General features: G+C 47.6%; 1 protein-coding gene across 1 annotated transcript in view; it reads right to left on the bottom strand.

Moving 5' to 3' along the window:
* Positions 1 to 15,313: 15,313 nt before the first annotated feature.
* Positions 15,314 to 26,746, bottom strand: part of ABCC11 (ATP binding cassette subfamily C member 11) — a 70,721-nt gene continuing 59,288 nt past the window's right edge. The window contains exons 24-30 of the mRNA XM_039475862.2: positions 25,773 to 25,862; positions 23,824 to 24,013; positions 22,967 to 23,126; positions 18,675 to 18,753; positions 17,895 to 18,008; positions 15,886 to 16,050; positions 15,314 to 15,757 (exon numbers count right to left, since the gene is read on the bottom strand). Coding sequence (XP_039331796.1) covers positions 15,671 to 15,757; positions 15,886 to 16,050; positions 17,895 to 18,008; positions 18,675 to 18,753; positions 22,967 to 23,126; positions 23,824 to 24,013; positions 25,773 to 25,862 — 885 coding nt within the window. The 3' untranslated portion in view covers positions 15,314 to 15,670. The remainder of the gene's footprint in view (positions 15,758 to 15,885; positions 16,051 to 17,894; positions 18,009 to 18,674; positions 18,754 to 22,966; positions 23,127 to 23,823; positions 24,014 to 25,772; positions 25,863 to 26,746) is intronic.

Genomic DNA, 26,746 nt, shown 5'->3' with positions numbered 1-26,746 from the left:
ATGAGATTCTGGAACAGAAAAGGGATGTTAGATAAAAATGAAGGAAATCTAATAAAGCACATATATTAGTTAACGATGTATCAATATTGTGCATTAATTATAGCACATATACCATACTAACATGAGATGTTAATTGCAAGGGTAGCTGGGTGTGGGGTACTGGAGAACTCTGTGCTATCTTTGCAATTTTTTTGTAAATGGAAACCATTCTTTAAAAATAACGTTTATTTTTACAAAATGAATGGGAACACTCTATACCAAATTCAAGATGATGGTTACCTCTAGGGGTGGGAAAACAAGATCTGGAAGTTACTTGGGGATATTCCCACATTGCTGTAATATCTGGCCATAATTTTAAGAATCTAAATCCTGAAAATAGGCTGTCTGTGCTCAGTGTCACTGAGTAACGCAGACCCGTGCTACAGAAGTTCTGAGAGGGTAGATGTCAGTACGGTCTGGAAGGAGGAAGGGGGTAGGGGAGGACTTTTGGGAGAGGTTAGACTAGAAGGTTTCAGGAAAAGCCCAAACAGAGGTTTTTGGCTGAGCCTGGCTTTGCGTGTGGTGCCTGCAGAGTGATGCTCTATGCACCAGTCTTAGGTAAGAATCGAGACAAAACTGGGCATGACTGTGAAGGGCTTCAGATTCAAAGCTTTCCTGGATCCTTTTCCACAAGACTTCCATCAGTTTGTTTACCAAAAAGCCCTTCAGAGTTTTCTCTACCCTCCACTCAGAAAAGCCCCCTGCTCGCTTCTCAGCATTTGCTTCAAGAGACAGAAGGAGGTTGTCCACTGCAGAGTTGCTGGGGCTGAGAAGTTTAAAAATTGGCCTCTCACTCTTGCTTGGGTCCTTGGCTCCCTGCGTGAACACAATCCAGCCCCGGTCTGGATCGGATGCAGGAAGAGAAGCAGAGAAGCCTGGACCTGAGCATGGCCTTTGGGCACAGTCTTCCTACCGCATGTCCATCCATTCTGCAACTGCTGGGCACAGTGGACAGTCAAGCTGCAGTCCCTGAAGAACCGCCCGTGGCCTCCCAGTGGCCGCTGGGTCACTGCCCTGCCCTTGGTAAACTGAGCAAAGCAGAGGTAGGAAAGCAGATTACCTGATGAAGAATCCTGAAGAGCTCACAGCAAGCTCTGAAACCCAGCTGAAATTATCTGGGGAGAATCACAGAATCCAAGATATGGCAAACCAGCCTCTCACGGAGAGTTTCCCTCTGGCCCTCCAGATCGTGCCTCAACACTCTTTGGTGACAGACCCCAGTCACTTCCCAAGATGGCCAGCATGCAGTATTCCTGAAGGAAATGCATACCCTGCATCTAGTCTTGAGAAAATACCAGACCAACCCAAAGGAGTTTTCTACAGAACAAGTGGCCTGTGCTCTTCAAAAACGTCAACAGCGCCGGGCGCGGTGGCTCAAGCCTGTAATCCCAGCACTTTGGGAGGTCGAGGCGGGTGGATCACGAGGTCAAGAGATCGAGACCATCCTGGCCAACATGGTGAAACCCCGTCTCTACTAAAAATACAAAAAAAATTAGCTGGGCATGGTGGCACGTGCCTATAATCCCAGCTACTCAGGAGGCTGAGGCAGGAGAATTGCCTGAACCCAGGAGGCGGAGGTTGCAGTGAGCCGAGATCGTGCCATTGCACTCCAGCCTGGGAAACAAGAGCGAAACTCCGTCTCAAAAAAAAAAAAAAAAAAAAAAAAAAAACGTCAACAGCACAAATGACAGAAAGGTGAGGAAACATCCCAGATTAAAGGACACAGAAGAAACATGACAGCTAGAAGCAATACACAAGCCTGGACTGGATGTTGGACCGGAAGAAAATAAATTTGCTGTAAAGAACATTATTGGCCCAAGTCAAAGGTCAAACCGTGCAGTTGACCTTTCAAGTTGCCCGCCTGACCCTCTTCCAAGTGTACTTTACTTTCTTTCATTCCTGCTCTAAAACTTTTTGATAAATTTTCACTTCTGCTCTAAAAACACAAAAATAAGCAAATGAAATTTTTAAAAGAACAGTACTGAAACATTGGCGACATTTAAATATGGACTACAGATTCCGCAGTAATATTTTATCAAAGATCAATTTCCTGATTTTGATATTAATGTTAAAGTAAATGTGGCAAAAATATCACTGCAAATCTCAGGGAAGGGTGGTTGGGCTCTCTTAGCATTATTCTTGTTACTTTTCTGTAAGCTTGAACTCATTACAAAATAAAGAGGTAAGCATTTTCTAAACAAATAGCCCTCAAGGGGATGATTTTTTTTCCTTCTGTGGAACCAAATGCAATTTTGCTGCAACACCTGTCTGCTCTCAGGAGCCACGCAGCCTCTACTGATGTCCTCTTCATTTGCTCTCTGATATTTGAAGACCAATGTCATTTGCTGCAACTCACTCCCAGCCACCCGGTTGCTAGTCCTATCTCATCCAGGCTACTCTTTCCCAGATCCTTTGGGAGGGTGGGGCTCATTGTCAGTGGCGAACCCTTAGCTCTAACTCCTATTTTTGGTTCCCTTTTCTAATGGTCAGGGATCCTGGCAGCAAGATGTCATCAGCTTATCTTAAGGGATCCTGAGTCTCAGATGCCAAACACTGGAGGCCAGCCCTCCCTGGCCAAGTTTGGGTGATCAGACTGTATAGGAAATTGGTGCTAGAAGGTAATTTCATTGAGTGTTCCCTGGGGAATGTGAAGCTATGATGATCTGAGGCGGCTTGGAAGCGCTGCAGCTGGAATGGCACTTTGCTAAATTTGGCAGCCCTGGGGGGAAAATGAGATTTTTTTTTAAATCAGGAAGGCTGCTTTGGCTAACGTCTCTATCCCCGTCTGTCATGCCATCCTCTGCCAGGCGTGGGGAGCTGCCTAGAGTGAGAAATCTGCTTGCTGGCACGAATGGGACGGGGTCTGAGGGGTGCACAGCTGATGAGAACTGGGAGGAGGCGATGCCGAGCAGGCCGTGGTCCCTGCAGCCATCGTGGCTCTGTTCTTGGCTGTATTTTCCACACAGAGCACCTGAGGGTTGCCAGGAGATGCCAAAAAGTTGCTAATGCACCCCTCTGCTAGCGGGCAGGGGGTTCCTAACCTAACGTCAACAGACTGGACAGGCAGAAGCAGGAAGGGCTCTGTTCAGAGCACTGGACACGAACTGTGGACCACGCACAACTTGCAGGTCCATCTTACACAGCCTGCATAGTTTAAACATTTTTTTTCCAACTTGTGGAAAACCTTTAAAAATGAGGAGATACCACATTTAAAAAAATAACACTGGCTTCTGGCTTTTGTCAAAAAATCAGGAGCTCTGTACGCTATTGTGATTACAATCTACTCACTTCGAGCAGTGGCAATCACCCCTGGGCAGGGCATACATGCTTTAGTTTGCCGCAATCCCCACCACTCCTTACTGTCTCTCTGACTCTGGGATTCAGGGTCACGTAACATCTACTATTGCGTTGCATTGTTGTTTTCCTTATAGTGTTTCCTGAGGCCTTTTTCTCTATCCTTGTCTCTGCCTCAGGAGAGAGAACAAAAGATGTCTAAAAGTCATCTCCAGAAGAAACATTTTCCACACCTGCCACTTTGCTCTGTTATATTCCATTTCTGCCCTCATCTAGCCCAGAGAATTAACAACTTTGTGTTTGAAAATCGGACTCTCAGTCTTCCTTGATGCTCCTCATGGGAGTCCCTCCACCAACCAAAAGCAGGCACATGTTTAGTTATAAAATTTGTCCCAGGTAAGACTATGGCCCTACTTCTTTCTTAATAAATCCATTCTTAATTTAAAGCCACCAAAGTTATCAATAGCTGATGGTCTCCCAACTCCCACAACCCCTTCCTCCAGGGCCTGGCCAGCATCCAGCACAGAGGAGACACTGGGGAGCTGTCCCAGGCCCTGCCTGCACCGTACCTTCCCTGTCTGTCCCCAGGTACCTGGCACCTGCAGCAAGCAGACCAGAAGGCCCTGTGAGTGATGAGGGACCGGGCGGGGTGGGGGGGGGTGTGGGGGAAGGCAGAGAGGTGGCAGAGGGAAGCGCATGCAGGGAATGGCACCAAGCTGGGGGTGCAGGAAGGGAAGCAGGGGTGCTTTTGCTCAAGTCCCCTCATCCCTAGAGGGCCTAAAACAGTGGCCTGTGATGGCATCTCCAAACGAGGTCATCCACCCAGTTACAGACACGTTCTGACATGATCAAAGGAGGATGAGAGACCTTGGGTTCAGGGCGACTCGAATCTACACTCCCAGGAAAGTCAGATTTAAAAGCAAAAAAAAAAAAAATTAAAGAAAGATGAAAACCTCATATGAGAACCGCAGTAATGCTTCATGAATTCCAGGTCTTTCTAGGGGGTATAAATCGCATAATTAAATTGTGAATCTACCCTGTAAATGTATTTGTGCATGTGTGAGAAAAGAATTTATTCAATGTAGGCTTTTGTATAGTACAGATTTTGAAACCGTGTCTTGGCATTTCTGCTTTACCTTTTATGACAACAGAAAATCTTTTATAATCACAAAAACGGAAGAGGGGCTCCCTATCCTCTGGAAGCCTCGTCCCTGCTGCCTCCTGCTCAGGCAGCCCCATTCAGTGGTGTCACCTTCACAGCCTGTCCTAGGGATGAGAGACAAGAGCCCTTGGGACTAAATGGCGGCCAATAATTGCTACAGGGAGAAGTTTTTCCTGGGCTGGAAGCGAAGCTTTACCTGGGCTGAGGATGAGAAGGAGGGGAGGAAGGTCAGCAGTCATGGGGCTCAGAGCCTGGCACCTGCTGCCTCCTTGGCCTGCTGACACCTTGGCCTCCTTCTCCCGGAAGCCCTCAGGTTCAGCTTCTCTTGTCGCACCCACCTGGATTCTTCCTCTCCAACTGCCTCATTCAACTGCTGCTCCTACCACAACTGAGAGGGAACTCTCGCGAGCGAACATGCCCTGTGCCCACATTAAAGGGCTCTGCCCGCTCCCAGGATGAACTGTGGCCCGGTCTGGCTCTTCAGTGACAGTCAGAGCCCAGCTTGCATGGCCGGCCCTTCCCCGGCTGTCACAGCATATGACTGCAGAAGAGAAGGAGAAAATCCTCGCTCCGACCTCCATTCTACAGATGAGAAGCCCAAGGAACAGAAGCCAGTCCACGACTGAGACCAGCACCTAGGTCTCCTGAGTCTCACTCCAGGCTCCTGCCTGGGAGAATGCATCGTATTTCCTAGCTGTGCTCCTGCAACGGGGAAGCAACTTTGGGATCAGGAGAGGGGAGGGAGGGGAACCCAATCTTCAAAACGGAAAATCTCATTTATTCATCCCCCTTTCATTTAACAAAAAAGAAAAGGGCAAGTTGAGCTCACTTTGTCTTGAATTGCATGAAAGGTAAGTCTGAGGCCAGCACTAGCAGCAGGCCCTTTCATAGCAAAGTTCCCCGTGTGTCACACTTGGAGCCCTGCACACCCTGAGCGCTGGTTTGATTCCTGGGGTCCCTTTGGCGCCTCGCACAGAACACGTGCCTGATCTCAGGCGAGCCGAGACTAAAGGTTCCACAGCGCTCAGCGAGCCGGCTGGGAGGGAGCAAACTGTCTACATGCAGAAATAAACAAATTTGATTCCGTCTTAAGAGTTATTTAGACACCTTACAGGACCCTCCCCGCCTCACGCACGTGGATTTTAAGAGCAATTGGCCTCTGCCTGCTCCTGTCCTGCGCAATGCCGCCCCCTGCTGGCTGCATTCCTGCTCCGCCGCTTCCTGGAGATGCAAATTCACCGCCTTCGCCCGACCTGAGTTCCCTTCCCACCTGAAGGGAAGTGAAAATGGAGAGGGGCTGTGTGCAACTGTGTAGGAAAACGGGTTCTCCCAGGAAGGCTCCCCGGCCTGGGGAATGAGCTAGACCGACAGCAGTTTCCTTACGCGTGTCCAAAGTATCCCATTTAATTTTCCTCCATTCCTTCCTTCATGAATGCAAATCACTGCTAATAATATCACTTGACATTTCTGGATCCCTTTGTGTATCACAAAATTATTTATCCTCTTTATCATTTGATTGATCTTCCCAACAACCCCGGGGGTCTCATAAACACAGCAAAGACTCGTTTCCGCAATCTTCCGAACGTAGTCGAGTGCTACCAAGTGTATGGAGGAAGAATGCTGATCAGTTTTCCTCCATCTCCATGAATGGCCGGGCAGAGACAGATTTCCACCCAGACAGACGGTATTGGCTGGCCTAGTGGGAAACAGAGTGGAAAATGACGGAGAGGGACTGGTCTGTATCCAAGGAAGTCCTTAGAAAAGACCAGACAAGCTCCTGTTCCAGGCAGAGCGTGGACTCACCCACGGTCAGGAAACTGAGGCCCAGCCTAGGTATACACACGCCTGGGGGCGAGGCAAGAGAATTCATTGGAATACAGAAAGCAAAAATTAGAAATCCTTTCCATAGTTTTCCTCTTCCTTTAAAAATTCTATTTTGGCTGGGTACAGTGGCTCAGGCCTATAATTCCAACACCGAGAGGCTGAGGCAGGCGGATCACTTGGGCCCGGGCACTGGAGACAAGCCTAGGCAACACCGCAACCCCCATCGCAACTGAAAATGCAAAATTAGCCGGGCTCGGTGGCATGTGTCTGTGGTCCTAGCTACTTGGGAGGCTGAGGTGGGAGTATCACCTGAGTCTAGGTAATAGACTAGTCAAGGCTGTAGTGAGCTATCATCATGCCACTGCATTCAGGCCTGATCGATAAGAGTGAGACCAGTCCAGTCTTTAAAAAAAATCTATACTGTGTACAAAATAGTGTATACAAATTGTGTACAGTGATATACATGTGTAGGGAAGAAAAAGCGCGAGACTTTTCCTCACCAGTCATAAGGGTCACGGTTGACACTCCTGTAACAAAAGACAGACTAAGCGAAAGGAAAGTGTGACGATTTTATTTCGTTGAAGTTTAAAGTGACATATGAGTCTTCAGAAACGAATACTGAAAGGCTCAGGGACAACTGCCCATTTTTATGCTTAAACTCAATGAAGAGTGGACAGCGGTGCAGAAATGCGATTGGACAGAAAGGTCTGATGGACTGAGGCGGTGGTGGGGGCCCAGCAGAGCCTGTCTGTCCCGATTCTCCTTGGCCTCTCTGTGCAGCATTCCTTCCTTCTAGGTACCCCTCTGGAATGGGGGTCTTAGGACCTACTCTCAGACAAGGTTGGTCAGAGAATTTCTTTACGGCCAGCTCCTGCACAGAAGGTTAGGGGAAGGTTTGAGTGATATTTGTAGGTTTCATGGATGGCTTTGGGGGAAGAGTTTCTATGACTTACCTTGTGGGGGGAGGTTTTTGTTTTCTATGAGTCATCTCAGGGGAGAAAGAGGGGCACAAGGGGTGCAGGAAGGCAGGAGGAGGTCAGGGTGAACTTGCTTCTGAGGCTGCTTAGGTCATCCAAACGCCATCAGTTCAAGTATTCAGCCTGCCAAGCTGCCACGCGTCGGGTTATCATTGTCGGAGCTCCAGCATATGTCCACCCAGCACATCCCTTGTACATAAATATACATGCGTAAGTCGGGAGTCTGTGTGCCCAAATACCTGCTGGGGTGCTCTGTGGCAAGGGGAAATTGGTGCTCGATGGGAAATGGAATTTTCCTAGCTCTGAGGTTCTGCGGGGTCTCTATACCAAGTGAGGTTCTGGCTGGGCGTGGTGGCTCACACCTGTAATCCCAGCACTTTGGGATGCTGAGGCGGACAGATCACTTGAGGCCAGGAGTTCGAGACCAGCCTGGCCAACATGATGGAAACTCCATCTCTACTAAAAATACAAAAATTAGCTGGGCGTGGTGGTGCACACCTCTAGGCCCAGCTACTCAGGAGGCTGAGGCAGGAGAATCGCTTGAACCCAGGAGGCAGAGGTTGCAGCAGGCCAAGATTGCACCACTGTACTCCAGCCTGGGTGACAGAGTGAAACTCCGTCTTGACAACAACAAAACAAAGTGAGGTTCTGTCTGAAATATAAAAAAAGAGAGAGAGAGAGAGGAGTGGAGAGACAAAGACAGAAAGAGACAGATAAGAGAGACAGACAGAGCAGAAAGACTTGGCCCAAAGGCCCCAGGAAGTGCTCAGAAATCAGTGCGTGCAGTAACATAGAATCAATAGCTTATAATGGCTAACAGTAGAAACTCTGGAATCAGAGCTGACCCCTAAATCTCCAAATTTCAATGTCGTCAACTGCAAAATGAAAACACTAGCCTGGAAGCATTGTAAATTAACTGAGGATTAAAGTGGATCAGGAAGTGAAGTGCTTAAACACAGTGCCTTAAACAGAGTAAACACCCAATAAATGGCAACTATTGTTTGTGAAGAATAATTTTAAAATTAGAAGTAAGAATTATGCCTCCTGGGTTGCTATTAGACTCTGTCTAGTAGAAATACACTGAAGTCTCTGCTCAAAGAAGGGGTTTGGGTTTTTCACGTTATTTGCCTAATGAGCTAAGGCGAGCGATAGAATAGGACGACCAAACAAAGCTGATGTCAAGTGATTTAGAAAAGTAATTTGAAATTTGCATGGACTTTTAAAATAAAAGTGGAAGAATTAAATGTAAGTAAAGCAATGATAGAATTAGTGAACCAGAAATACATGCATGCAACAGTCAGAGAACAAGCCCTCTAATAAAAATCAAAAATATTTCACAGCCAGAAAATGTGAGTGCTGGCCTCAGCTCCCCCACTTACAGCTTAAAAACCTGAGCAAGGCTCTCGGCTCACAGAGCTGAGCCTAGGAATTTAAAACCTGCCCCCAATAGGAGAAAGACTTCTCAAAGAATCCATTCTCAGAATCAGGAAAACTATGCTAATTGCAAACAACTAAATTTTACATTTAAATGGTTGGGTCATAACAATCTTGTAAAAATCTATTTCTTTCTTTGCATGTTGTTAAGGCGCTTAGAGCAAAAACTCAGCCATCTCTAATAACTGTACACAATCTTATGGCTTGCATTTATGTGCAATTATATACACGGAAGTGCTCTGCTAAGGCTAAGTCAGGAACACACACCAGATCAGTGACAAATATTGATGTGTGTGGGGAAAAAAAGGTGGGGAACATTAAAGTGAATGCCACTGAGAGGGACTGAGACCCTCACGTCAGAACAGAAGTTTCCAAATCAGTACAGTTCTCTCTAGAGCACAGTGCCAACCATGAGGTATTTGGGAACCAAGGCTTTGGCAAGGAACTTGGATATCAAGTCAGCAAAGTGTACTCCTCTTTGCTCTGATGAAACATGGTTCTGCTCTCATGCTACTCAGAAACGGATAGCAAGCTCTGCCTAAGAGGCCGTCAGACACTGGAAACAGAAATTCCGTGAAGGGACAACCTATCTGTCCCCTGTTCTGAGCAGGTCATGCTGGCAGGTTTTGGGGTGAGGCCTTTATACCCAGCCCTTACTGCTTGCTTTGTCCTTCTAGCTTTATTCCTTCTCCTGTTTTATTTTATTTATTTTATTTTATTTTATTTTATTTTTATTTTTGAGACGGAGTTTCTCTCTTGTTGCCCAGGCTGGAGTGCAATGGCTCGATCTCGGCTCATGGCAACTTCTGCCTCTGGGTTCAAGCAATTCTCCTACCTCAGCCTCCCAAGTTGCTGGGATTACAGGCACATGCCACCATGTCCGGCTAATTTTTGTATTTTTAGTAGAGACAGAGTTTTACCATGTTGACCAGGCTAGTCTCCAACTCTGGACCTCAGGTGATCCACCCACCGCGGTCTCCCAAAGTGCTGGGATCATAGATGTGAGCCACTGTGCCCAGCCCCCTCTTCTGTTTTTGATTCGAATTCTAAGCCAGCCTATTAAAAGCCAGTGAGTGATGTGGTTGTAGGCAAGGTATCTCCTCTGCCTGGGATACAAGTTCCTTCTAGAAAATCAAAGAGCTGAGTTACATGCAGGTTTTAAAATTGTTTGTGTGCCATGGACCTCTTCGGCATTCTAGTATATTCTAAGAAAAAGTATTTCTATGCATGAGATAAAGTACATAAAATTGCAAAGAAAAGCAATTATACAGAAATGTGCTTATCGTAATATGTATAAAACACAGCTGAATATTGTAAGATATATGCTTCTATATTGATGCACTAAGTAATGTGATCTAGCAGAAGGTCTAACGACTATCATAATTTCAAAGCATTGATGCATGTAAGTGATATTTTGAGGTATCTGAAACCATTGAAATGAAAATTCGAGAATATCGCTGATTTATACTGGTAACGAAGTCACAGATATTGCTAATACTATCTAGTTGCTGCTCCATCAATGAAAATGCCAAATTTCAGTTCATAAAAATAAAGATGTTATTTTTTTTCCCATCCAAACTCATAGATGCCCTGAATCTAGCTAAGATGTCCATGGACCACAGGCTAAGAACAACAGGACGGATAACTTCTTAAATTGCTTTTGACTCTGAAGCAGTTGGATTCCAAAGAATTTTCTAAATAATACCGGGGGACAGATTAGGGGACATTTAGGATAATGGGGTGAAATTTTACAATCTTAACAGCTGGCGCCAGAGTGACTCAGAGGGTGGAAATGGTTTTTGTTTAGCGACTGCTTTGATCTGTCTCTTGGGGCAGACGGAGACACCCTAATGACTTGCTTGGCAGGGAAGGGCATCAGAAGGGAGAACTAAACTGTTCTTCGTAAAATGTGTCCAAGAATTGGGAGGTGGGGGCAGGGAGAACACAGAGAGTAATTCGAGAGCCAGGAAAGAAACCATAGCCAGAGGGAGTAGAATGGTGAGGGACTCCTTAAGAAGGTAGATGATTTGCATCCAAATGGAAGTTGTTGACTTGCTGTCAATAACTCTTCTGACCCCACATCTTATTAAAGTGGTCTACACATACAAAGGAAATAAGGAAAAGTGCGAATTCTCCCTCTTGGTCAATGCGGTGGAGCAAAGGAGAAGATGGATGGCCTAGTGGGATGCTCAGAAAGGTGGAGTTAAAAGAGGTCATGAAAATGGAGGTGCCTGGATACACGGAAACTTTGGGAAGCACATTCATATAAGGGCCTGGACCCTTCCTGTCTAGATCATATGGGACACATGATCTCAACTAACCTCTGGGTTCTCAGAGCTGGGGCCAGAGACCAGCAGCATCAGCAACCTCTGAGCCTTTTTAGAAGGGCAAATTCTTTTTTTTTTTTCTTTTTTGAGACGGAGTTTCGCTCTTGTTACCCAGGCTGGAGTGCAATGGCGCGATCTCGGCTCACCGCAACCTCCGCCTCCTGGGTTCAGGCAATTCTCCTGCCTCAGCCTCCTGAGTAGCTGGGATTACAGGCACGCACCACCATGCCCAGATAATTTTTTTGTATTTTTAGTAGAGACGGGGTTTCACCATGTTGACCAGGATGGTCTCGATCTCTTGACCTTGTGATCCACCCGCCTTGGCCTCCCAAAGTGCTGGGATTACAGGCTTGAGCCACCACGCCCGGCCTAGAAGGGCAAATTCTTAAGCCCCACCCCAGACTTACTGGATGGAACCATATGAGGTTGGGGTCTAGCAATCTGTATCTTGCCCTCCAGGTAATTTGGATACTCAAGTTCAAGTTTGAGAACTTCTGCTGTCAGGCAGTATTATTTCCATCATTGCATTCCAGAGTCCCAGTCCCCAAAGACGTGTATGCAGAATTTCTCCCAGCACTCAGCCCTGGGGGACCCACTCCCAGCCTGGAGATAAGAACACTGCCCCTCACCTTGCACCAGGAGAGCTTTCAGAGCCAGAAAATGCTCCCAGCCACGGGTAGCTCCCTGACCCTCCAGGCAGCCACTCCCTCCTGGGACCTTTCCAGTGACTTGAAAGTCCAGGCCTCCCAGGCTGGGGCTGCCCTCTGGAGCCACTTTTCTGGAAGAAGCCCTTCAGGATGCACAAGACTGAAGTCTGAGCCCTTCTCTCTTCCTGCTGCTGCCTTGCACTGCATGGTGTCCTGGCCACCATAAATGTTGGTCTCAGAAGGCCACTCATTTAGCAGTTTCTCTTAAAATAGTGTCCAGAGTTGCAGACAGAGGGCAGAGCAGGGCAGGCCAGTGTGTCTGTGTGTCTGTGGCCTCCTTTGATCTGCAACCAGCTGCTGTCACTGTGGACTACACTGTTACAGGAAAGGGACCCCAATCCAGATCCCAAGAGAGGGGTCTTGGATCTCACACAAGAAAGAATTCAGGGTGAATCCATAGAGTAAAGTGAAAGCAAGTTTATTAAAAAAGGAAAGGAATAGAAGAATGGCTACTAGACAGAGCAGCCCCCAGGGCTGCTGATTGCCCTTTTTTCTGGTTATTTCTTGATGATATCCTAAACAAGGGGTGGATTATTCATGCCTCCTTTTTCTAGACCACATAGGCTCACTTCTTGATGTTGCCATGGCATCTGTAAACCATCATGGCACCGGTGGGAGTGTAGCAGTGAAGACGACCAGAGGTCACTCTAGTCGCCATCTTGGTTTTGGTGGGTTTTGGCCCGCTTCTTTACTGCAACCTGTTTTATCAGTAAGGTCTCTGTGATCTGTATCTTGTGCTGACCTCCAGTCTCATCCTATAACTTTGAATGCCTAACCATCTGGGAATGCAGCCCAGTAGGTCTCAGCCTTATTTGACCCAGCCCCTTTTCAAGATGGAGTTACTCTGGTTCACGTGCCTCTGACAACATAACCCTAGCTCGTGCATAGATTACGCCCTCTGGAACCTCTAAGCACTAAAAATACCTCGACCTCCTCTCCACCAGTATGGAATTGAAAATAAAATCATAACAAACTATCCAGTAAACATAGCAAAGCCCTACATTCTCTAATTACAATTATTTTAGTATTATTTTTGAAAGACCAAATAACAATTTTTAAATGTTTATTATGAAATATTTCTGAAACCTGAAAAGGTGAACAGGATTATTAAAAACCAAAGCCTCATACACTCACCACTCAGCTTAAGGAATGAAATATCACCAATATTGGCCAGGCGCGGTGGCTCATGTCTGTAAGCCCAGTACTTTAGGAGACCAAGGCAGGCAGGTCACCCGAGGTCAGGAGTTCGAGACCAGCTTGGCCAACATGGTGAAACCCCATCTCTACTAAAAATACAAAAATTAGCCTGGTGTTGTGGCAGCACCTATAATCGCAGCTACTCAGGAGGTTGAGGCAGAAGAATCACTTGAACTGGGGAGGTGGAGGTTGTAGTGAGCCAAGATCGTGCCATTGTACTCCAGCCTGGGCAACAAGAGCGAAACTCTGTCTCAAAATATATATATATATATATATATATATATATATATATATATATATATATATATATATATAATATTGCTTTAAAAACTAATGGTATTTTTCAAAAAATTCTGCTTTATTGCTGCTTGGAGCCAATGGTTCTCATATTTTGCTACTGGATGTGGGGACAGGTGCAGACGAGATGGGGCCCTGCACACTGAGTGGAAATGGGCTCTATTTTCCTGTCCTCTGACTCCGAGATTCAACACTTTTCTGGCGAATTCTCTCCGTGGATCCCGCCAACTCTGAAGCCCGGTGGGATCTACCCTGCATTTTTGGGACGAGGCTGCCATCTGCTGGCCACTCAAGGAAAAGGCGGCAGCTGCATCTGGCCTGGGGAGGGACCTTGCCTGGAGTGTGACGGCGACATCCCAGTGTGTGGAGCGCTCCCTCACCTGTGAGGCGGGCAGTGTCCCACAGCAACTCTGGGAAGGGGCAGGCAGGGGAAGGAGAGTCACCCTCCGTGGCAGATGAGCAGCCCTGTGACCCTGCTGAGCTGTGACGGGATGGTAGTGCGTGGGGTTCCCAGGGACACTTCAGGGACCAAAAAAGAAAAAAGCCAGGACCAGTGGGGAAGGGAATGACAGAGCAAAGGATCTTTAAAGAAAGAGAAACGCCCTAGAAGAAGCAGGTGCCTCTTGCCTCTTCTAGGGAGCAGAAGATTCGTGCTCCAAGCCAAGGGCCTTCACCTCCGTCCGGTCCAGGGCTTGCATCAGCCCCTGTGGTAGTTCATTCCCGCAGGGATTTGTTTGCTGTTCTCTCTGCCTTGATCATTCTTTCTTGCCCCAGTCCCCTTCGACAGAGTAAATGTTTGTTCAGTGCTCAGGTCTCAGCAAACTGAGCCCACACTGCCTCCGGGAAGCCCCCGGAGGTTGCATCCTGTTCCTGCCTCTAGCCTCAGGTCACCCTGTTCTGGAACCGCCTGTTTATTTCTTTAGTTTCAATGTTTACTTACCCTCAGGAGATTCCAAATTCCCTTAGGGCAGGGACAACATTTCATACCCAGCACCCACCGAATGCAAGCAAGAGAAACATGGGTTTACTAAACTGATTTCTTACAGGATTTTTGGAAAATCAGACTTCATAATCTGGAATAAAAAGGAAAATACTTTCAAACATATTTCCCCCAACACCCAGGTCTCCCCAGAAGTAAGTTGAAAATGACTGCCTTTTCTATGTATGTATCTACAATCACATGTGAAGGGTGGGAGAATGAGAAGAAGAGTGAAAACAAATTATTTTCAGTTAGCATATGCTATAAGTTACGCTGCTCCTCAGTAAACAATCATAGTAGACAGCTGCTATTTGGAGGCCTGGCCAGCATCCATATCCATTCTTCCTTCAGGTAGTAAAAGCATCTCAATTTTACTTTGGCAAAACAACCTCTTCTATTCTCATTCCATATAATTCAGGGCAGCAAATCCCATACCCAGGCCCAAGTATGGGCATGTGGCTCAGGCCTGGCAAATCACAGTATGCCAACAGCCTAGCACATGACCTAAGCTGGCCCAGTGAGATTTCACCATGGAATCACTGAGGCAAGAAGACAGGTATCCTTTCATTCTGGCACCCAGCCCCAGACTTTTTCTGTACCTTTCTGTTATAAGAACAACAAACTGTTTTATTTGCAGAAGTCAGTTTGAGGGAGTCTCTGTTCCTTGCAACAGAACAAGTACTAGCTAACATAGAAAGCAGAATGAAGATGGCCGGGGACAGTGGCTAACACCTGTAACCCTAGCACGTTAGGAGGTCAAGGTGGGTGGATCACCTGAAGTCAGGAGTTTGAGACCAGCCTGGCCAACATGGTGAAACTCCATCTCTACTAAAAATAGAAAAATTAGCCGAGTGTGGTGGTACATGCTTGTAATCCCAGCTACTCAGGACCCTGAGGCAGGAGAATTGCTTGAAGCTGGGAGTGGGGCAGTGAGCCAAGATTGCGCCATTGCACTCCAGCCTGGGCAACAGAGCAAGACCCTGTCTCCAAAAAAAAAAAAAAAAAAAAAAAAAAAAAAAAAAAAAAACAGAAAAGAAAAGAAAGAGAAAGAGAAAGAAATAAATATAGAAAGAAAGTGATTTTTCCTTGGTTTTATTTTTTACAAAGTCAATATAGCATTTGAAACACTTCTAACACAGATCAGAAAACTGTAAGCTTTTACCTTATTATCAAATTATTCAACATGTAAGTTAAAAGAAGACCCACATGATCACTGGATCCCGTGTCTCAAATGGTGCTGGGGTTCTAAGGTTTTGAGAACCATCGAGCAGCCTGTTCCAGAGTTTTCATCCACCAACCCCCCCACATTCCGTCTGCTTCAGGGGATGTTCTCGTCTCCAGATGAGGTCACAGACTACAGACCGCAAAGCTGCACGCAGGTGAACCTCTGAGCTCAGCCACCAGCCTCCGTGAAGTCTCCATGTCTCCTGATCTCAGTGAGCAGTGGCTGTGGCAAGGAGAGCTGCAAAAAACGACCCAGGCTTGTTCTGCAGGACCTCCGGCCGATCAAACTCTACCACCTGGAGGGTGGAGAAAGGCGAGAGGACGATCGGGATACAGCTGAGCCTGTGTGCTTGGAGGACTCAAAGGCATCCGGGGTGGCAGCCTGAGCACCCGTCCCCTCCAAGCCCAGGGACGCAGCCCTCACCTTCCCGTCCCCCATGACCAGGATGCGGTCACAGTTCACCACGGTGTTGACACGGTGGGCAATGACCAGCACAGTGCAGCCCTGGAAGGCTTCGCGGATTGTGCGCTGGATCAGGGTGTCAGTCTCCATGTCAATGGAAGCTGTGGCTTCATCGATGAGGATGATCTGATGAATACAAAACCGGGGTGAAGGCATCCACTTTGGGCCCCAGAGACCTGGGTCTAGTCCTGGTTCTACCGATAATTCACCAGGGCCCTTCCTCTCCAGGTCTCCATTTCCTTAGCTGGAAAATAGGAGAATTGTGTGGAGAGCAAAGCCCACGCTGATTACTCGGTATCCATTACCTTATGAAGAGAACGTTAGGTCTCAGCCGGGAGCTGACTCCATTTTAGTGGCCAGAGAATTAAGTTCTTGGAAATGAAAATGGCCCAGTGGCAACTTCTTGTTTTATGAACAACTTTCACATTGACCTAAAGTAGAGCAGTGTTCTCCAAGCAGGGGGCAGGCACACACCCGGGAGGCACAGGAGATGGTTTCTCCAGCGTCTGGATAAACACTCTTTTTAGTTTAACAATTTTGTATTTATTTCATTAACAATATGTATGCGGAAACTGTAACTTGCACCGAAAGTGTGATTTCACAAATGGTGCTGCTCGGGACAAGGCTGTTTTTGAAAAGGGAGTATCATCAGTAAATCACAGAGGAGGTGGTACCCAGAGATGACAAAAATCATAAAGTAGTGACTCAAATTTGGGAAGCAATACAGAGGAAGGCATTGCAGCACCAAATGGCTGTGTAATTGAAATAAGGAAGTGTGAAGTGAAGAAAGTAGTCCACACACATTACAAATTCTGTTGTTCATGTCTCCTAAGAAGAGGGGGAAAGTCCTAACTCCTCTGAAATTTTCCCCATGCTTTGGGTCCCACTGAGCTCTTTTCCCGCAGCTCTGATAGTCTGCACCAATAGTTCTTGCATTTATCATTCATTAACCATGATGGGTGTGTGTGTGTGTGTGTGTGTGTGTGTGTGTGTGTGTGAGAGAGAGTATGGAGGAGGTGTGTACGTATGCATGCATAAGTATGTGTGTGCACGTGTGTCTTGCCTCACCTATGTAGGAGAAGTTTTGCCCCAGGCTATTCCACGTACTCAAACACCTGAAATTATGGGCAAAATATCTAGAAAACTTCTAGAAGCACTGTTCCACGAAATTGTTTTAAATACGCAATTTTGCAGCCATAAAAAAGAATGAGTTTGTGTCCTTTTCAGGGACATGGACGAAGCTGGAAGCCATCATTCTCAGCAAACTAACACAGGAACAGAAAACCAAATGCTGCGTGTTCTCACTCACAAGTGGGAGTTGAACAATGAGAACACATGGACACAGGGAGGGGAACATCACACACTGGGGCCTGTCGGGCAGTGGGGGTCTAGGGGAGGGAGAGAGAGCATTAGGACAAATACCTAATGCATGTGGGTCTTGCAACCTAGATGATGGGTTGATAGGTGCAGCAAACCACCATGGCACATGTATACCTGGGTAACAAACCTGCACATTCTGCACATGTACCCCAGAACTTAAAGTAAATTTTTTAACATATGCAATTTTGCCCTGGATCCCATCTGTCATCCAATTCCCAATTCCAATAAAGATAAAAGGGATTTCCTGCATCCAAGTTCTAAAAAGACTGTGCAGCAGGTAATTATAAAATAAACAAGTGTCTAATGTGCCATCTTTTTCTGGGAAAAGAGAATCATCATTTGGTGGAGTTGACCACCATTTCAGCTCAGGTGTAAGGAATCCGGCTATCAGGCAGCCCAGGCTATGAATCTCACCTACCATGCCTCACCCACACCACAAAACGCGTGTGAAACGGCATTCCGTGAAAGGAGTATGCCCTTTGGATTTTGCTGTTACTGACAAAACGTACAGCCCAGAGCCCGGTGTCCCGCGGTAAGTGGTGGGAGGAGCCGCGCGGCTTCCCCTGGCCATGCAGTAGTGGCGGCCTCACCTTGGAGTTGCGAAGCAGAGCCCGAGCAATGCAGAGCAGCTGCCTCTGCCCCACAGAGAAGTTTCCACCGTTTTCCACCACGTCCGTGTGCAGCTTTTTGGGGAACTTTGAGATCTGTGATATGGGAAGAAAAGGCAACATAACCTGGAAGCCACCGTAGGGGAGACCCAACCTGACCTCGTCAGCGTCCTGCCGTTCTGGCGACACTCCCCTCCTCTCTCGACGCTCCAGCTCTGTCTTCTTGCTCCTTAACCGCGCCTGGCTCACTCAACTCTGAGCCTTTGCATACACTAGCTCCTGTGCCCGGAATGTCTTCTCAAAAGATCTTTCACCGGCTGCCCCTCAGTACTTGGTCTCAGCTCAGCTGTCACCTGTTTAAAGAGACCTTGCCTGGCCACCCAAATGAAAGGAGCTGCTCCCACACTGACGTTTCTATGGGTCTCATTACTACCTATACAGCCCTCACCAGTAACTGAAAGTGTCTCCTGCACTTACCTGTTGCCTTCGCCTCCCATTGAAGGTAAGTACCAGGAGGACAAGGACCTCATCTGCCTTGTCTTTGCTGTGCCCCTGAGCCCAGAACAGTGTCTGGCACACGGTTGGTGTCTGAGTGCCATCAGCCTTGACTTAGGGATGCCAAGTCATCTCATCTCCATGAACTGATGCCTCCATGACCCAAAGCAGCAGCAGCTAGAACACCAAGTGAGGAGTGCCCCAAAGGAGCAGCCCCCCATGGGCGATGCAGACTGAGACCAAGACTTGGGCCTTGGAGCTACTTACAGTGTCGATCAGGAATGTCCTCTCCAAGGCATCCCAGATCTGCTGGTCGGTGTGACAGTCAAAGGGATCGAGGTTGAATCTGCCATATGAAAGAAAGACAAGTGTTTGATGACCTCACCTCACCTTTGAACACTCATTTATATGCCCACGAACGACCAAGAATGTTTAGAACTGGATTATGGGGTTTAGAGAAATGCTTGGAACCATTGCGAGTGGCGATTCCCTGTACCTCCCTAGCACCTGTTCCTTCTGCAGTCAGCAGCCTCAGGTTTAGTTTAGGGGGCAACTCCTCCCCAGTCCCCCGGCCCCTGTGTTCCAGGGCAGGCTCCACCATCCACTCCAGATGGAGTGAAGGAATCAAGGATAAGTCAATCAACATACAGCGATCTGTGGCCACAGTACTTAGCTCAGGGTGGGAAAATAACCAATCACAGTGTATCTGCTACTACGCGAGAAGAGACTTACGGAGAGATTGCAACCATCCTGCCACAGGAGTGGGATACATGGAGCCCCCCAGGGCCCTCATGTGGAGTTGAAAATAAAGCAAGGCAATGCTGGGGGAAAACCAGGCCCTGGAATTCAGCCTTGGCCTCCCCAATATCATGCATGAGTCATTAAAGGCTACTTTTGCTTAAGCCATGTGGGTTTTTATTTTGTGATAGAATGTACATAATATTTATCATTTTAACCACTTACAAGTGTACAATTCAGCAGCATTAAATATATTAATAATGTCATGTAACCATTACCATTATTTATATCCAAACATTTCTCATCATCCTGCCAGGCACGGTGGCTCATGCCTGTAATTCCAGTACTTTGAGAGGCAGAGGTGGGCGGAACACTTGAGGTCAGGAGTTTGAGACCGGCCTGGCCAGCATAGCAAAAACCCATCTCTACTAAAACTACAAAAATTAGCTAGGTATGGTAATGCGAGCCTGTAGTCCCAGCTACTCAGGAGGCTGAGACAGGAGAATCACTTAAGCCCAAGAAGCAGAGGTTGCAGTGAGCCAAGATGGTGCCACTGCACTCCAGCCTGGGTGACAAAGTGAGACTCCATCTCAAAACAAAACAAAGCAAAATGTTTTCATTATCCCCCACAAAAACTCTATATCCATGAAACGATCTCTTCTTTCCCCTCCCCACCAGCCCCTGGTCACTTCTATTCTACTTTCCGTCTACATGGATTTGCCTATTCCAGCACCTCCTCTAAGTGGCATTGTAGTATCTGTCCTTCTGTCTGGCCTCTTTCACTTAGCGTCCATCCATGTTGTAGCATGTATCGTTTTCCTCCTTTTCAGAGCTGCGTAATATTCCATTGTATGTATGTACCACATTTTGTTTTTCCATTCATCTGTTTATAGACATATGGCTTGTTCCTCCTGCCTTTTGGTTACTGTGAGTAGAGCTGCTCTAAACACTCATGGACACATATCAGTTGAAGTCTCTGCTTTCAACCCTTTGGGAGATATAACTAGAAGCGAAATTCCTGGATTACATGGTAGTTCTAGGTTTAACTATTTTTTGTGAGACACGGTCTCACTCTGTTGCCCAGGCCCGAGTACAGTGGTGCAAACACAGCTCACTACAGCCTTGACCTCTTGGGTTCAAGGAGGCCTCCCACCTGTCTCCTGAGTGGCTGGAATCACAGGCACAGACCACCATGCCCAGCTAATTTTTGTTGACCTTTTTGAAGAAATGTCAAATTGCTTTCCATGCACAATTTTACATCCCCACTGGCAATGCATGAGAGTTTCAGTTTTTCCATATCCTTGTCAATACTTGCTATTTTCTTTTTATTATTGATACTGCCATTCTAGGAGGTGTGAAGTGGTAGCTCATTGTTGGGGGAGGGGAAGCCTGGCTTTTCTGTTTCTTGCAGTGAAAAGAATTCTAATATCCAGGTAACTGATATAAGAGAGGGGACCTACCTGGACTTTACACCCAGTAAGCTTGACACTTGCATTTGGAACAGGCGGCACTATAGACGCTTCTCTGCTATGCAGCATGCAGCCCTGAGTGAAAGCTGTCAACCTCTGCTTATCCTTCCCCAGATGTGTCAGCCACACGTATGCTGTGTGTGGGGCTAAAGTGTACTAAAGAAGAGGCAGGTCTTATTTGCATAACATTTGTTATCTCCAAAGCACATTCATGGATGGGCCAGCTGACGTTTTCTCCTCCATGAGTGGGTATACCCCTTTCTCATCAGTTTTCAATGGCTGGTTCAAGGTCACACCATGAGCCAGTATGAGAGCCAGGCTAGAATCAAAGACACTCAGACTTAGTTGGAGGCTTAATGGTTTAGAGCCTTAAGGTAGGATTTTGAGTCCACATTTCTTCCTGTAGCAAGAGGTGGGGAGAGTATCGCAAGTTATGGGGTTAGCCCACCTACAGTTATAGGTCAGCGTCACCATTTTTTTGTGTGTCCTTCAACAAGTCCTCTTTCTCTCTAAGTTCTGTGACTTCATCTGTAAAATGGGGATAATGAAAGAGCCTCACAGGGTTTCTGGGACAGTTAAATTAGACAGTATATTAAAGCATTTGGTTGGCACGCGTAAATGCTCAATAAATGTTAAGTTCGTATTTTTACTACTCTTTATACCAACACACAGTAGATTTGGCCACATTCTACTGTAACATAGAAATCTACCACTAAATGTCTTATCATTCCCCTAACATAACTGTTTTTTGTTTGTTTGTTTATTTGTTTTGAGACAGAATTTCCCGCAGTCGCCCAGGCTGGAGTGCAGTGGTGCAATCTCGGCTCACTGCAACCTCGGCCTCCTGGGCTCAAACGATTCTCATGCCTCAGCAGCCCTAGTAGCTGGGATTACAGGCATGAGCCACAACGCCTGGCTAATTTTTATATTTTTAGTAGAGATGGGATTTTGCCCTGTTGGCCAGGCTGTTCTCAAACTCCTGGCCTCAAGTGATCCGCCTGCCTTGGCCTCCCAAAGTGCTGGGATTACAGGTGTGAACTACCACGCCCGCCTCACAACCTAGCCATTTTGAAACCCTGTGTTTGCACACATATTCCTCCCTCTCCTTGGAAAGAGTTTTCTCTCCTATTTCTGCGAGGCAAGCTCCTACTTAGCTTTCAAGACCCTGATCAAACGTCCATTCCTCTGGGAAGCGTTTCTGGATTCACTCAGGCAGTGACTCATCTCACTGATAGCTCCTTTAGCACTTTGTTCATTATCTCTGATCTAGCAATTACCTCTTCATACTGTGACTTATTGGGTCTTACCCCTCTACAAAACCACCTTCCCCACCCACACTGTGAGCTCCTGGTGGGGGAACAGGGGAAATGTACATTCATTAAACTGGCTCCAGTCCCCAGCCGAGTGTCCAGACCAGGCAGAAGCTCAGAAAAGGCAAGTTAAATGGGCGAAAGGATGAATGAGGGAATTCATGAATGAATGAAGCTCTGGGGCTCAGTTAAGACCCTCCTGGCTCTAAGAATTCTCCTTAAATATCACACAACATGGGGAACCTAGCCTGCTTTTTATGCCTCCGTCTTCCTCAGTCCCCACGCCTTTACGTTCCCTCCCAGATAAAGCACACTGTCAGTAGAAGACTAATCTGGGTAAAGCTTTGTCCCTGAGTTGACTGCTGAGGACACAGGAAGTGTAGTGAAGAGGCTGGAAGATCTGGTTCTGTGTGCTTCACTGACTGGGCTGCCTGGACTCTTTCTCACGTCACTCCTGTCCAGAATGTGTACCACTGAAGACGCACTTCCTAAAAACACCCCCAGGGGCTTTGCCCAGTGCCCGGAGAGGCGAATAAATCACATCTGGACAAGAAAGATGATGGTAGCCTGAGTGCAAATGCTTCATGGTGTAGTGAAATCTGACCAATCCCATCAGGGGTTTGTTTCTGTTTTTTGTTTGTTTTTTGAATAGAGTCAGGGTCTTGCTGTGTTGCCCAGGTTGGAGTGCAGTGGCTATTCACAGACACAATCATAGTGTACTACTGCCGAGCTCCTGGGCTCAAGTGATATTCCTGCCTCCGCCTCCAAATAGGTGGGAATACAGGTGTGCGCCACCACGGCCATCAGGTTTTGAAAAAATAAAAATAAGTCTTGTTTTTGTGTAGAACATTGTGGTTTACAAGGTGCTCTTATATATATTGGGGCCTCATTTAATCCTCAACAGTACTTCAGTGAGGTAAGCCAGGGAGGCATGAGAGGCCCAGCAGGCCAAAGAGGCTGATCACCAGCTCACTGTAGGCAGCCCGGTGCTGGAATCTTGTGACCTCCCCTTCCACAAGCTGGCTGCTGGCCCAGCACTCACCTGATGGTTCCTGAGAACAGCACCGGCTCTTGAGGGATCACAGAGAGCTTGGACCGCAAGTCCTCTAGGCCAATGCTGCAAATGTCCACGCCGTCAATGAGAATCCGGCCTGCCATGGGCTCCACCAAGCGGAAGAGAGCCACCCCCAAGGAGGACTTCCCTGTGGGGTGAGAAATGAGCAGAGCCTCAGTTTCCTGCATCTGCTCTAGCAGAGGCACAGGTCATACCTGGAGATCGCACCTGGCCCGCTGCCCTCCGTGGCCCATTCTTCATCGTTGTGGGCCCTGAGAGGGTAGAAGAGGGCTGGCGTCTCTACTCTGGGTGGTACCTAGAGCCATGAGCAGCTTCTTACAGCCTATGCCAGAGGGCACACGTGGGACCCCTGGATCAAAGGCAGCCCACAGGTGTGTTTTGTTTCATACACCCACCATTAGGGTTATTTTTAAATTCCTTGCCAGCATTTTAAAAAATTCTAGATATAACAATTCAAATTGCATGTTTCTCTTGAAATTCAGCAGAACTGGCAACACTGGACCCTCCAAAAGTGCTCCTGCCCAGATCCTTCACGCCTCAGCTTAAACACCAGAGCCCAGGCATCCACAGCCCGGTAGCACTAGTCCCGTTACTCTGCATAACACCACCCTGTTTATTTCCTTCCAGGCAGCCTCTGCAGCCTGCAGCTGTCATATCTACATCTTTATTTGCTGGTCTTTTTAACATCTCTCTCCTCCATTGGAATCCCGTGACCACAGGGACCTTGGGTTTTGCTGAGCAAACACATGCTCCCAAATAGGTCTAGTGCCCAAAGGGCAAAGGTTGGGGAGGGCGGGGATGCTCCCCTGGGAAGCTCAGCTCACCGGAGCCCGTCCTTCCTACGATGCCCACCACTTCGTGGCTGTGGATGGTCAGGTTGACGCTGTTAAGCACGATGGGTGTGTTGTCTCTGTATTTCATGTGATAATCCTGGAATGTGATTTCACCATGCTGTGGCCACCCCGGAGGGCAACTTGTGCCTTCCATGTGTAAAGGAGCCTCCGAGACACACATCTTGTTTTTGAAGAAAGAAAAAGAAATCAATAGTCATCCACCTCGGCCCATCCCCTGCGGACCTGCCAGCCTCCCACTGTAGGGGGTGTGACCTACCCCAAGGTCGAGCTTCCCGCTGTGTAATCAGAGGACCATTCCCCACTCCCATCCCCTAAAACACACAGAATTTTCCCCAGAAGAGTGAGAAAGCTGCATACTAATTCCCTTGTTATTAACATAGAGCACTATTCCTGATTTCCTGTGTGACTCTAAAGAAACAGAATCTAAGACAATGACAGAAAAGGCAGCAGAGACTTGCCCCTTAGGAGGTTTCGTAGCTCAGAGCCCTTGTGCAGACTTAATTTTTAACCTCATCCTATGAGAGAGACCTTTTTAGAGGCATTTCCCAGGTGAGGAGATAGAGTATCCAACAACTTGCTTAAGATCAACAACTTGGCCGGGCGCGGTGGCTCAAGCCTGTAATCCCAGCACTTTGGGAGGCCGAGGCGGGTGGATCACAAGGTCAAGAGATCAAGACCATCCTGGTCAACATGGTGAAACCCCATTTCTACTAAAAATACAGAAAATAAGCTGGGCATGGTTGTGCGTGCCTGTAATCCCAGCTACTCAGGAGGCTGAGGCAGGAGAATTGCCTGAACCCAGGAGGCGGAGGTTGCGGTGAGCCAAGATCGCGCCATTGCACTCCAGCCTGGGTAACAAGAGCGAAACTCCGTCTCAAAAAAAAAAAAAAAAAAAAAAAATCAACAACTTACTCAAGATAAGTTCAACAACTTACCGAAGACCACACAGTTTCAGGCTGGAACTCAACCCAGATCTGCCTAACACCGAGCCCACTCTGCATCGAGTGCAGCTGAGTGTGTTGGAAAAAAACACTGGAGAGGAAGTTGGGTCTGCCCCTCTGGCTGTAAGCCACAGCTCTCCAGGCCGGTGCCATGTCACGGCAGCATCCCTGGCAGGAAATCGAGGCTCTACAATGCATGAATTCCACTCATGTGAAGGGGCAGGACACCTACTTTGCAGACGGCTCTGCCAGCCCCAGCCTGTGTGATCTTAAGTAAATGCTCTGCCTGGCCCAACCTTGGTTTCCTCGTCTAAAAAATTTGGATACTCATTCAATCAACCTAATAAAATTGTTCCATGATCCCATGAGATAGTCTAGACAAAGGGTTTAGCGCCATGCCTAGCCCGAGGAAAGGACTCAATCACAGTAACAAAGAACACGATGGAGCCTCACTGTGGGCTGGGCAGTATGTTAAGTGTTGTATCATTTCAACTTTGTGATAATCCGATGAAGTGATGTTATCAGCTTTCTCATTTCGGAGATGGGGAAAAGAGAGTTTGAATAAGTTTCCCAGTTATTCCGATGATTCAAATGGCAAAGCTTAGACTTGAACCCAGAAAATCTGGCTACAGCAACTGTGCTCTTCACCACCACAACATAAATAGAAGCAATAATAGGAAGAATGATTATTGTCATTATTATTGTACCGGGCAAACCTCTCATTTCTAAGAGGAGTAGATTATCTCTCCTTCCCCCCAGGAATGCCGTGAGGGATGTGGACAAAGTGAGCAGACAGGTGTGGAAGAGCTTCAGCGAGATGGTCAACAAAAGTCCAGGGAAGACAAAGAGGAAGGGCCAGGAGCCCGGAGCTTCCTGGGACAGTCTCAGGGCTCTGGGGCTGGTGGGGCTTGCAGATATCACAGAAGTCATGCCCCAACTTGCAGAGCTCCCCACGCTAGACCCAGACCTGAACCCCACCTTCATGTACTGTAGCATCCTCTCTGCAGCCATGAAGTATGCCTCTGTCTCCAAGCCAATCCGGGAAGTGGCCTGGAAGTTGGATGCCATCTGGAAGGAAAGAGAAATGTCAGGGGGTCAAGAGGCTGCTGGGGTGTGTTCAGGCTCTCATGCTGCTGAAAACCACTGATTACCATTGCCCCTGAGTGATCCCTGAAACCGAGATAATTTTCCTAGAAAGAATGGAGCAGAGGCCTTGGTGACCCCTTAGCCCACTTCTGAGTTTAGCTGCAGCTGCGATGGGCAGTTCTGGGGGAGAACCTCCCCAGACACTGTTCCCCCCACCTCTGTGTGTCTTTCTGCTGAAGACCTCTGCCCACATCACAGCAGCCACCCAGCCCCGCACGAGGGCATCCCAGAAACCCAGGAGACATAAGGCTACTGAGAACGAGCTTTGACTGATGGGAAAAAAGAGCTGGCAGAGATAAATGCTCCCATCTCCCAGCCTTTGAGAGCATGGTCCTGGGAATACCCCATACGCTTATCAGGAGATCCCAAGACAGTTGAGCCCTAGTGACACAGAACAGGAACCCCAATGTCACACTCCCCTGATGACTTCCTCCTCCCCTATCTCACTCTCCTGCTGCTTCCTCAATCCTGGTTCCAGGGAGCACCTCCCAAAGAAGTCGCCTGCACCCAAGTTCCTGTCTCAGGTCCTGCCTTCAGGGAAACCCAGGCTAAAGGAGTTAGGGAACTCTTGGAATTGGAGGCACCAAAGATTAGGAAACTGAGGCTCCAAAAGAAGAAATGACATCCAGAGAATCATCTAGAAGCTGGAGGCAGAGCTGGGGTTGGAGCCCCAGTCTATATCCTCCATTATCCTGGTCCAAGAAACAGGCAAACAGGACATGCGGGGATGCTGGTTAACATGTTCGTCATACATTCACTCAACAAACTCTGGTGGATGGCTCTGTACCAGGTGCTGGATAAGGCTC

Source organism: Saimiri boliviensis, chromosome 1 (genome assembly GCF_048565385.1).
Source record: "Saimiri boliviensis isolate mSaiBol1 chromosome 1, mSaiBol1.pri, whole genome shotgun sequence".
Lineage (NCBI taxonomy): Eukaryota > Metazoa > Chordata > Mammalia > Primates > Cebidae > Saimiri > Saimiri boliviensis.
Note: the sequence above shows the minus strand (reverse complement) of the source record. Positions and strands in the feature narration are given on the sequence as shown.